At 46.0% G+C, this 12367-nt stretch overlaps 1 protein-coding gene across 1 annotated transcript; it reads left to right on the top strand.

Moving 5' to 3' along the window:
• The first annotated feature begins 1009 nt into the window (after positions 1-1009).
• LOC122115997 (acyl-CoA desaturase 1) lies at positions 1010-11460 on the top strand. Its single transcript, XM_042689631.1, has 6 exons — positions 1010-1366; positions 2079-2361; positions 4967-5097; positions 6629-6834; positions 8296-8528; positions 10979-11460. Exons 1-6 carry the CDS (start codon positions 1343-1345, stop codon positions 11176-11178), a joined length of 1077 nt encoding a protein of 358 aa, XP_042545565.1. The 5' UTR covers positions 1010-1342; the 3' UTR covers positions 11179-11460.
• Positions 11461-12367: the final 907 nt, after the last annotated feature.

Below are 12367 nucleotides of genomic sequence, written 5' to 3' on the forward strand. Positions count from 1 at the left end.
CACATAAACAGAAAAAGCCAAAAGTGGCCCTGTGGCTCAAGGGGTAGAGCACTAGGCTTGAGCAAAAAGAAGCGTGGGGACAGTGCCCAGACCCTGAGTTCAAGCCCCAGGATTGGCACAAAAGAAAAAAAAAAAGCAATGAAGTACTCACTTCACGTGTTCACAGTGGTGGCCTGGAGGGAACCCTCACTACGGGCTTGCTATTTTTATTCCACATGCTAATCTTTGCCTGTTGTTGGGTGCAAACACTTGTCTGTGCTTCCAGTTTTATTATTTGTAGAAGATCCCCAAATTCCAACCAAAGGATCAGACTCTCCCAGGCCTCCGGCACAGGTTCTAAAGGTGAGTGCACCAGGATGAAATTGCTCCCTGGCTTCTAATGGATGCCATCGCTGCAGAGCCTGCCCAGTGACTGAGAGTTGTTGTCTTCGTAAAGGCACGCTGATCAGTGAAACTGACCTGGCGGGCAGAACTCCGCCACTTTTGGTTAGCATCCCAGTGCTAGTGGGCGGGGCAGAACCCAAGTTACTCTTCGGGAGGGAAGGAAGCTGCATTCACCCTCCTAGTTAACCAGTGTCTGGGGGAGTGGGAAGACAGTGCAGTTGGGAGTGATGTTCGCCTGCGAGGCTTTCTTACTGTTTCCTGGACAATTTTGCCCGTGTCCAATCATTCACTGTGCGTCAGGGTGCAATTCCCGGACATTCACCCAACCTCTACTGGCAAACAAAGTCCTTTGCGTCTTCCTGAGAGAAACCTCTCGAGCGCCATCGAACCGGGGGATGAGTGGTAAGGTACACCGGCCCAAGGAAGAAAAGCCAAGAAGGAGAAAAGGAGGGGAGGGGAGCAAGGAGCTGGCGGCTGAGGGAACAGCAGATTGCTCCGAGCCAATGGCAACGGCAAGACGAGGTGGCACCAAATTCCCTTTGGCCAATGACAAGACAGAGTTTACAGGAGCCTTATTAGCATTTCCCCAGAGGCCAGGGCTGGAGCAGCGCGGTTTTGGTGTTTGCAGCATCCCGGCAGGGTGGCTCTCGTCTCAGTTTTCTGTCCCCTCCCATCTCCCGCCCTCACCTCCACGCGGGGCTGCCTGAGCCTTGTGCACTTTGTACCCTACTGGCAACGGATAAAAAGAGCCTGAGGAAATACGGGACGCATCCACCCCTTACCAGCTCTACCCTTTAAAAATCTCAGCCCCGGGAGATCCGAGCACGGCAGAAGCACTCTGCACACCTCTCCGAGAAGGTCTCGGGGCGCAGCTCCAGCGATCGCCTGGTAGCCGCGGGCTCCGAGATCCCCCTTCCGTCTCGGCCTGGGAGCGCGATCCCCGCCGCGGAGAGCCAGGATGCCGGCGCACATGCTGCAAGAGGTGAGCTCCCCGAATCCGCGGGGCCCGCCGCGTCCGGACGCGGGCTGGGCGCTAGGCTGGCTGCTCGTGTGGGGAGAGAGTTCTAACCTCCGAGGTAACTTGGTCGTCTTCGCTCGCATTGTACGGCCCTCGCTCGGGGGAGGCGGCTGTACTTTAGGCTGATATCTTCCCAATTTTTGTTGAGCTTTGAAGTGAGAGACCCAGGCGTGAGGAACCTTTGTGCCTACGTGGAGAGGGGGGATTCCTTTGTGTAATGCTAGGAGGGCGAGTTTTTCACCCTCCTAGTACCCCTTTATCTTGAGTTTTGCCAAAAATCTACTCCTAGTTTTCTGGAAATTTTCCGTGTTTTGTTTGGTGTTTGCCAGTCATGGGACTTGAACTCGAGCCGTGGGTGCTGCCCCGAAACTCCTTCCCCTCCCCCTCCCCCTTCTCGGGGCTAGCGGCCACTGCTCCACTTCTGGCTTTTTGCTGGTTAATTGGAGATGAGAGTCTCACTGACTTCACTGACCAGGCTGGCTTCCAACTGTGATCCTCAGATCTCAGCCTCCCGAGCAGCTAGGGAGTGTGAGCTACCAGCACCCAGCATTCTCCAGTTCCATTTCTAAGTACACTGGGAGATCTGTGGCTCTACTGTGTATCCTTCCCCCCCGTGGCAGTACAGAAGGAAGTGCCCCCTTCTGCCTTCCTAATTCTGCACTCCTTTTCCTTACAGATCTCCAGCTCCTACACCACCACCACTACCATCACAGCGCCTCCATCTGGGGGTCTGAAGAATGGAAAACAAAACTTCGAAAAGACTCTCCGGGACTTGGGAGAAGACATCCGCCCCGAAATGAAAGAGGACATACATGACCCCACCTACCAGGATGAGGCGGGCCCCCCACCGAAGCTTGAGTATGTGTGGAGAAACATCATCCTCATGGCTCTGCTGCACCTGGGAGCTCTCTATGGGATCACCCTGGTTCCTGGCTGCAAGGCCTACACCTGGCTCTGGGGTAAGCAGTGGTGCCCAGGTTTTCCCCTGCTCTTTAATGAGGTGTGGTCCCACACAGGGCAGTGTCCTCTATTTGACCAAGTTCTCTTGACAGGATTAAGTAAAGAGTTTAGTGGGGTTATGATTCAGTTGTGGGGGTCCCTTCACATGGGAACCCATGCCAGAGCTGGGGCTTCATAAACTACATGGAGCCCAGTCAGATAACAGCAAGGGGACTGGATATAAAGAAGCATGCCTGTAGTCTCAAGAAAGAGGAGGAAGAGGAATATCAAGGCTACATAACCCGCTCAAGGTCAATGTGGGGTACATGGCAGGATCTTGCCCACTTCCCCTACCCTTTACCACCACCCCCCCCCCAAAAAAGGGGAAGAAATAAGGCTCAGGAAGAGAGTTGACTGAAAACAGAAGAATAGTAAAGGGTAGTCCATAAAACTTTTGGGATCTGACCTTCTGGCCAGAACTACCTGGAGGAAGATGAACAAGGGTCCTGTTTAGCCCAACGATACAGATGTATGGCTCTACTAGCCCAAGTGGGCCTACAAATGGAAGTTTTATGGAGCAGTTTCAAATATGGGCTCTTTTCCTCTGTCTTTTGGAAGGTACTAGTGCAGAAGGGCTGATCTGAGAGTTCTGCTCCCTCCAGATTTGTCTTGGAAGTCTTCCAAGTACCAAGTGGGGACACTTGTAAGAATTAGGAAGGTGATGTTCCTTATGCTAGTTACGTGTTCCTCCCAGCATTCCTCTTCCTCTTGACGTGGCTATTTACAGTGCTTTCTGGGTCTTACTGACTCTAGAAGAGCCCTATGACAGGGCTGGGTACAAAACCCATCCAACCTACTTCTTATGACAAAGTTATAGTATGTTGCTAAAAATAGTGTTGACAGTAACTGTCCCTCCACTGGGAAGTGGAAGGAGATGAGTTTAAGTGATTCGAGCCTTCCCTTTGATAAACTAAGAGGTGTGGGTAGAACAAATCTTCATCACATTAAGGGATCAAAAAGCCTGTGATGGGAGCTAGAAATGTGGCTTAGTGATGAGTGCTTGCCTAGCATGCATGAGGCCCGGGGTTCCATTCCTCAGCCCCACATTAACAGAAAAAGCCGAAGCCACGATGACTCAAGTGGAAGAGTGCTATCTTTGAGCAAAAGAAGCTCAAGGACAGTGCCCAGCCCTGAGTTCAAGCCTCAGGACTGGCAAAAAACAAAAAAGCCTGTGATGGTGGATACCTGTAATCCTATCTTCCAGCCCCAGAAGACAAATCCTAGAGACTCTTCTAAGTCTCTAGTTAACCAGCAAAAGGTCCAAATTGAAGGTGTGGCTCAAGTGGTATAGTGCCAGCCAGCCTTAGGCAAAACAAAACAAAACGAACAAAAAACTAAGGGGCAGGGAGTAGTCCTGAGTTCAAATCCCAGAACCAACAGGGAAAAAAAAAATATGGGATCAAGTGTGTTTTAGAAGCCAATATACCAGAGCCAATTAAAATGTGAAACAAATGTGCGGTTTTTCCACGATTCTCAACTAAGAGCTTCTCCTTTACTTGAAGCAAAATTCCTTCCTTTCTCTGACTGCAGGACTGTGGCTCCGCTGTGCTCCATGTTTAGGTGCCACCAAATACTACATATGGGAAGAAAACTTCACTCACCACATGGCCAAAGGCAGCAAATCACCTTGGGATTCAGTCCCAGCTCAGAGAAAATATAGCCAAAACTTTGCTGGGGCAGATGTGGACTCTGACTCTCCTGGTGATAGTAAAGAAAGAACAGGATAATGTGTAGGAGGAAGGGAAGGAGACTATTTGGAAACTTTTATCTTGGTTCAGCAGAACATAGGACAAATAGTTACAATGCATGGTATTGCTTATGGAACTAAAATCTGTAAGCACTGAGGAGCCATTGTTTCAAGCTGCTCCTAAAGTGAGACTTTGTATTTTTTTTGTTGTTGTTGTTAACTTTCTGCAAAGGCCTGGGCTCCTGCCTCCTAGAGCTGCCAATCAGAAAGTAAAGTCTATTTGTAGTTCCTTTTCCATCTTACATCTCAGGTTCTGGCGGCTACTATGCCTACAGGCATGTTGCAAGATAATACTCAGCTGTCAATGTTGAGCACCTCCCAACAACATTTGTTTAGAATTAGTATTGACTGGGCTAATAAAAGGACGCTGGCAAAGGAGAGACAATAAGAACTGAGCACAAATCATGGGTAGTGGATAGTAGAGCTAGATCAGAAACTCCTTATTGACAGAAAAACCTAGCTTCTGTGGTTTCTTTTTCTTTTTTTTCTTTTGGTCAGTCATGGGGCTTGAACTCAGCCTCAGTGCGTCCCTCAGCTCTTCAGCTCAAAGGGAGTGCTCTACCACTTGGCACCACTTCCCGTTTTCTGGTTTATTGGAGATAAGAGTCTCACAGAGTTTCCTCCCAGGGCTGGCTTTGAACCGTGCTCTTCAGATCTCAGCCTCCTGAGTAGCTAGGATTATAGGCATGAGCCACCAGTGCCCAGCTGGTTCCAGTTTTTCTATTGTGACTCTGGACAGTATGGTATCAGGAGAATGTCTGTGACATGTTTCCCCTGGTGGAACTTGCCTCTGACTCCCCCTCTGTCTTCTCCTGCAGCGTATCTTTGCTATGTATACAGTGCCCTGGGCATCACAGCAGGGGCTCATCGCCTGTGGAGCCACCGGACATACAAAGCACGGCTGCCTCTGAGGCTCTTCCTCATCATTGCCAACACCATGGCATTCCAGGTGAGCAGCTGTCTCTATTCTATGATGGATGGCATTGGCACCCAGAGAGGAGCCTCAGCAGAGCAGCCTTTCTAGTTTCAAAGTATTGGTGTCCATCAAGCCTGGGATACTTCATAGTCATTGAGAAGGGAAACAGTAAATAAGAATAGGTTACAAAGTATAGGGTTATTTGTGATCCCAAGGTCCCACTGTTACCATACAGTCTGTGGTCCTTTAACCTAATGGGACCTAGCACATACACAAGGGGGTGACTGGTTTCCTGAATGGATAGTGGGCATTAAACTCATGCTTTGAAGTAACTATTTGAGAATTTCTAAGATCTTAAGGATGGAAGGTGATGTGGGACAGACTCAGGAAGTCTACTGATAATAACATATTTGCATACCACTGGCTATGTCCTGGGCACTGTGCTAAGTGGTTGACATAGATTAACTCGTTAATCCTCACAACCATCTTAGGTGCTGTAATTAGCCCCCTTGTACAGATGAGGGAAGCAAACCACAAAAAGGTTGGATGGACATCCCTTATCCAGTCTGGAGTTGCCTGTTCTGGCTAAGTCAACCATAGAATGGTATATAACATGCCAACAGGAATTGGGGATAGGGGACTGTCATGCTTGTCACATGAGGCTCAGCTTGAGCAAGAGGGAAATAGTAAACCAACTTAAATTCCCCGTTTCTTGTTACTATCTGAGGTTCTTAGTACATGTGTGTGATCATCTCTACTCTGGCTACTTGTTCCTTGAGGCCCATGGGGTCCTTGTGAGGCAGAGGGAAAGAAGAGACATTGGTACATTACTAAAATGCTAGACAGAATCCCAGACAAATACAGAGAGCCTTGATATTTGGTTGGCAAGCTACTACTTGTGAAGGCATTAGGATGGAACTTGCTGCACCTTTATCCATAGAACAGCACCCTAGGACCAAGATGATTTTGCTGTCTCATTCTTTTTTTGGGGGGGGTCCAGTCGTGGAGACTGAACTCTGGGCCTGGGCGCTGTCCCTCAGCTCTTCAGCTCAAGGCTAGCGCTCTACCACTTGAGCCACAGTGCCACTTCCAGCTTTTTTTTTTTTTTTTTTTTTTGCTTATGTGGTGCTGAGGAATCGAACCCAGGGCCTCAGGCCTGCAAGGCAAGCGCTCTACCGCTGAGCCACCTTCCCAGCCCCATGCCTAATATTCTTTTTGTCCAAGGACTGGGCACTCCATGAGGATCCTATCTCACATTCCTTGCTTGAAGCTTGTCTTGTTCTTTACTAATGATATTCCCTGAGTGCTGTGACTTTCTCCCTACCATATATATAACCAAGAATAGTAGTTCTATACCTGTGCTCTGGAACTAGAAGTTGACTTTCTATGTAAGCATCAGGAACAAGTGCTCATGAGAGAGCAGGCCCCTAAACCTCTTTTGTAGCTAAAAACTTGAGGACTGTGAAGTTGGGCTGAGAGCTCTGGGCCCTCTCAGACATCTAGACACTCCAGTCTTCTCTAGTGGGCATCTCTAAGGTCTAGTTTTCCCTTCTGTCCCATCCAGAATGACGTGTATGAATGGGCCCGAGATCACCGCGCCCACCACAAGTTCTCAGAAACTCATGCTGATCCTCACAATTCCCGGCGTGGATTTTTCTTCTCTCATGTGGGTTGGCTGCTTGTGCGCAAACACCCAGCTGTCAAAGAGAAGGGTGGTTTGCTGGATATGTCTGACCTCAAAGCTGAGAAATTGGTGATGTTCCAGAGGAGGTGAGTGAAGGACGATGGTTCTGGGAATGTGGGGTTTGGGCTCTACTTTCTTCTTAGAACTTATAAAATAATAGCTAAGTGGTATCTTTATTTGTAAGTTCAAAGCATTAAAATTCAAATGTTTCTTCCTATATAAGCTATCTTATTAAAAGCAATTAAATGCCACAAATGTTTACCAACCTAGGATATTCATAATTGAAAAATGAATTCAGCCAGTCCTTGCCTTCAAGGAATTTTTAGCTTAGAGGGGGTTGGAGGGATAATGTAAATACCCAACTAACCATGAAGCAAAGCAGTATTCTACTGCTTATATACACACCATGAGATGGGTTAATGGGAACCTAAAGGAGGGATTTATTTGCAAAGTAGCATTAGCAGCCACTCAGAAATAGAGCCTGTTCCAAGTTTGGGTGAGCAGAGATGGGTAAAACAGTAAACTAAATCTTCAAACATGTTTCTGAACCATAGTCTTTCTGCTTGAGGCATGTGACAGGAGGAAGGACTGCAATAACAATCTGATGCCCTTCCTGTGGGGTCCCAGGCACAGACCTAGGATTAGTTCATTTGGCATAGGAACCCACTAAAGGATTCTCCAGCACCATGTGTCACAGTCAGGTATGCTCTAGAGAGATCACTATTAGGACAGGTATCCTTGAGCCAAAAGGTGAGAGGCAAGGATACAAGTTAAAAACATAGGTGAAACTGGGAGGAGCTAATAAGTTAGGCAAGAAATGTACCCACTAGGGCTGGGAAGGTGGCTCAGTGGTAGAGCGCTTGCCTTGCATGCATGAGGCCCTGATTTCGATTCCTCAGCACCACATAAGCAGAAGGAAAAAAATAGCCGGAAGTGGTGCTGTGGCTCAAGTGGTAGAGTGCTAGCCTTGAGCTGAAGAGCTGAGGGACAGTGCCTAGGCCCAGAATTCAGACACCACGACTGGACCCCCCCCCCCAAAAAAAAGGAAATGTGCCCATTACCTTACCGTAACCCCTCTGTACATCATCTTGACAATAAAATTAAAACAAGGAAAAAGAAATGTAGGTGATAAGTATCATTGAGCCAAAAGTTCAGAGGCAGGGATGCAAGTTAGAAATACAAGGTAGCAGTGACAGGAATGAGAAGTAATTGGCTGCAAGGAATATCAGTAACATCAGAGCTGAAGCTGTGACTGCTAACCAATTTCTCTGGAATGTGGATGGCCTGGTCTATATGAAAATGAAGAGAACAAGGGCTTACATAAGGACAGAGACATCTGGTAAAGGCTACCACACATGCTTCCTTTTAACACATCTACACTGACTCATCTAAATAACTGCTCAAGAGACTGCATTCTCTCCTGCTGACTTTTGCCCTCAGTGAATGCATATTGTAGGGAAAAAGACAGCCCTGTCCGGTGAAACTGGACAATCCAGATACGTGTATGAGTCCTTTCCCCAATACTATGTGTGTGGTCTCTCATGTAGGTACTACAAGCCTGGTCTCCTGTTGATGTGCTTCATCTTGCCCACTCTGGTGCCCTGGTGTTGTTGGGGTGAAACTTTTAAACACAGTTTGTTTGTTGGCACTTTCCTGCGTTATGCCATCGTGCTCAATGCCACCTGGCTGGTGAACAGTGCTGCCCACCTCTATGGATACCGCCCATATGACAAGAACATTGAGTCTCGAGAGAATATCTTGGTTTCACTGGGAGCTGTGGGTAAGTTGGCAGTGAAAAGCAAGACCACATCTACTTGTCTGCTGATAAGGGTATTTGGCTAGAATCTAGAAGAACTGGAATGGGCTGGTTTTATAAGCATTGTGTAGCTCAGATTTTCTATAAGAAAAACTAAGTGGTGACATATTGGGAAACTTAGGAGAATCAAACAAGTCTTGTGGAAAGGATAAAAAATCATTCTACTTTACCTTTTAAGTTGTGAAACAACTTAAGTTTCCAAATGTTCCCTCTAATGAGCCTCTTTGAATTTTCTTTCTCTAGTCACCTCTGGTATGTATATAGACATATTGGGGGCAGGCAATACATCTGACCTGTGTGCCTGGTGTTTCAAAGATAGTTCTAACAGAAGTTTCTGCCCCGTGAAGTGATGTTGACTTCCCCACAAAATCAGTCCCGATTGCTAAGTCAAAGAAAATTGGGTTCTACCAAGTTTCTGCTTCTCCCTGTCCTTCCAAGTGAATATAGACTTTGACTAAGGCTTCAAGTTAGTTTGCACTGTGCAGACCTAGTGGCTTCTTTACATCAGTTGTCAGAACTTTGATTTTTTTCAATGACACCTAAGCAACCACCCTGTTCACAGGTCTGTGCTCAGTCATTACATAACACTCATTTTCTTCCTATTAATATATATTTTTTCTGCATAATCTCATCCGGATCACTTTTTTTGGGGGGGGGGGGCGTCTGGTCGTGGGGCCTGAACTCTGGGCCTGGACACTGTCCCTCAGCTCTTCAGCTCAAGGCTAGCGAGCTACCACTTGAGCCACAGCGCCACTTCCGGCTTTTTTCTTTTTGCTTATGTGGTGCTGAGGAATCGAACCCAGGGTCTCAGGCATGCAAGGCAAGCGCTCTACCACTGAGCCACCTTCCCAGCCCTCCCTGAGCTTTTTTTGTTCAAGGCTAGCACTCTACCACTTGAGCCACAGAGCCATTTCTAGCTTTTTCTGTGGTGCTGAGGAATCGAACCCAGGGCTTCAAGCATGCTCTACTACTATACCACATTCCCAGCTCCCCAAATCACATTTTTTAATGCCTTAAAGTTTTTTTCCCTCTATTTCTTTGACTTCCACAGCTTTTCTCACTCTTTTCAAGGAACTTCCTCCCTTTTGTATGTTCTTTATGTTTGAAATAAACCACCTTGCTATACAAATATGAGGATTAAAAAAAATAGGAATAACCACATCTGCAAACCTGTTCTCCCCTCATGTTTTTTGCTCTTCTGTGGTTATTTCCAGACATTCTAATCTTTTGGCTTCTTAAATGACTTCTCCCACAGTCACATACTTACTCATTGTCTCTGTAACAAAGCTGACCTTCCTCTGGAGCATTCCTGGGGTGTCTTTGCTGCCTTAGTTGCTACCCATTGGCCTCCTGCTTGTCCTTGTCTATGTGTGTATATGTAATTCATTTGAAATCAGACACCTATAGGCCTGGTGAATGCTCACTCAGTCTGGCTGTGAAATGAAAGCCGTGGGGGAGTTAGCAGCACTTTTGTCAGTACTCTTGGCATTATTCCAACTGCTTTGCTCAGTTCAAGCATGCACAATTCAGAGTACAGAGGGAGGACCACCTCGAGAAACACCAGATGTCATTTTGTTATCAGGATCTCCTCTTGTTATTTATGTTGGTCCTACTCTGGATTTATAAGAATCATTACTAGTACTAGAATTTACTTAGGACGTGCCGTCAAGAAGCTAGAAAATGCTTTACCCCCTACAGAAATTATGATGAATGCAGAATTTGTGTCCTTGTGTCTATCAAACTATTCAGCCTAATTCTATGAGTCTTATTTTGTCACCACCTCTCCTATCCCAGGGTTAAACCTGAGGGAATTCTAGCCCTTTTGTTGTTGTTGTTGTTAATAAGGAAGCAACTTTATTGAGAAGGTTCCTACACTGACCAGCCAGGGCCGCAGCACAGGCTCGGGAGCTGATACTGCGACCCCCAGCGGCCTTCTAGCCCTTTTTTACTTTTGGCCACTGCCCTCTTTTCCATTGGTATCTCTCAGCCTTACAGAGACTACCGTTTCAATGAGGAAGGTATGCTGCTTATTCAACTTCATAGAAAGTATAACCACAGTTCTTTAGAAACCCCTTCTTCCTACCTCATTCTCATCCAAACACACATGAAAAGTATTTCCTAAAGCTCTGGTGTTTTTTAGTATGAAATCTTCCAAACACAATCAATTTATCTTTTATCCTCTGAGAGAAACTTACTTTGCAAAGCCATGTATAACCAGGACCCTTCAGTTCATTGCTTAAGATGCCTCTGAAAGAATCTTATTTACTTCCGTGTGGAAGACATTGGATTTGACATGTACTCAGTAACGGCAGGTTTCTCTGAGGTCTGAGGTACTTACTAGACAAGAGGTATTATACAAAGATGGGAGAAAGCAATGCCCTAAGCTCCCTAATTTCTCTTTGCTTCTCTTCCAGGTGAGGGCTTCCACAATTACCACCACACCTTCCCCTATGATTACTCTGCCAGTGAGTACCGCTGGCACATCAACCTCACCACATTTTTCATCGATTGCATGGCTGCCCTTGGACTGGCTTATGATCGGAAGAAGGTATCCAAGGCTGCCGTCTTGGCCAGGATTAAAAGAACTGGAGATGGAAGCCATAAGAGTAGCTGAGTTCGGGATTGTCCAGGTTTCTATTCCAAAGCCAGCTGGGCAGTTTAATTAACTACTGAGTAATGTTACCAGGATACTAAAGATGACCTTAATCTGTTCTGGTACACTATTCTTTTTAAATGGAAAGTTTTGATAATTTTTTTGAGGTGATATGTATTTTAATTAGCTAGAGTTAATTCTACAACACATATACTTTCAGAAATGTTGTACCTGATAAAGGAATACAATTTTATTTGTGAATTTTTAAAAATGAATAAATTTGAACATGATAAAAAATATCAAAAGCCAACAAATTTCATATTATGATGCTGAACTGATCTACTAATTCCTTCTGTTTGCAGTACATTTTGATTTATTTCTAACAACTTTCTTTCTTCATTGTCCTCTAAGCAAACTACAGTTCAATCATTAGTCTGTTTTCCTTCCAAAGCCTAGACAACTTTTGTGGTATCTGATATGTTGAACTTTGTCCCAGATAAGTCTTTCTTTGACTTTCTTCCTTCCTTTCTTCTCTTTTCCTTTTCTTTCTTTTTTGCCAGTCCTGGGGCTTGAACTCAGGGCCTGGGCACTGCCCCTGAGCTCCTTTGCCCAAGGCTAGCACTCTACTACTTGAGTCACAGTGCCACTCGGGCTTTTTTTTTTTTTTTTTTCTTTGTCAGTCTTGGGGCTTGAGCTCAGGGCCTGAGCCTCTCTGTGCTCAAGGCTAGTACTCTACCACTTGAGCCACAATGCCACTTCCAGCTTTTTCTGTGTATGTGGTACTGAGGAATTGAACCCAGGGCTTCGTGCATGCTAGGCAAGCACTTTACCACTAATCCCCAGGCACCACTTCTAAAGACGGTAGATAACAAGATCTCATCCTTAGAGGGATGAAACTTTTGGGGTGATTAGACCCAGTTACCTACCTAGCAAAGACATCAAGCCCCTCTAAACAGCTGGTTTTCTTTTTCTCCAGACTGAGCTTGGTGAGAGTGAGAAAAATCAGAAAATCAAGGATTTAAGATAAAAGGACAGCTTTTAGTTGGTAAACATTGACCTGCTCTTGATTTTTGATAATAGCAGATTTTTTTCTTGGATACAAGAAGTCTTCAGGTTGGGTGTGTCCACAATTGGACAATGCAGAAGTTCATAGAATTTTGAATATTCTGTGAGCTGTTCATTTAATTATCATCTTTCCTGCCTTTCATCC

This window comes from Dipodomys spectabilis, unplaced genomic scaffold (genome assembly GCF_019054845.1).
Source record: "Dipodomys spectabilis isolate Male_0828 unplaced genomic scaffold, ASM1905484v1 ptg000125l, whole genome shotgun sequence".
Classification (NCBI taxonomy): Eukaryota; Metazoa; Chordata; class Mammalia; order Rodentia; family Heteromyidae; genus Dipodomys; species Dipodomys spectabilis.

What these genes read in the sequence shown, in the direction of transcription:
- LOC122115997 (XM_042689631.1), top strand. Translation starts at nt 1,343, where the DNA reads ATGCCGGCGCACATGCTGCAAGAG. An exon ending in TTGGTGATGTTCCAGAGGAG is followed by an intron (nt 6,835 to 8,295) that starts GTGAGTGAAGGA and finishes TCTCTCATGTAG; the next exon opens with GTACTACAAGCCTGGTCTCC. An exon ending in GGTTTCACTGGGAGCTGTGG is followed by an intron (nt 8,529 to 10,978) that starts GTAAGTTGGCAG and finishes CTTCTCTTCCAG; the next exon opens with GTGAGGGCTTCCACAATTAC.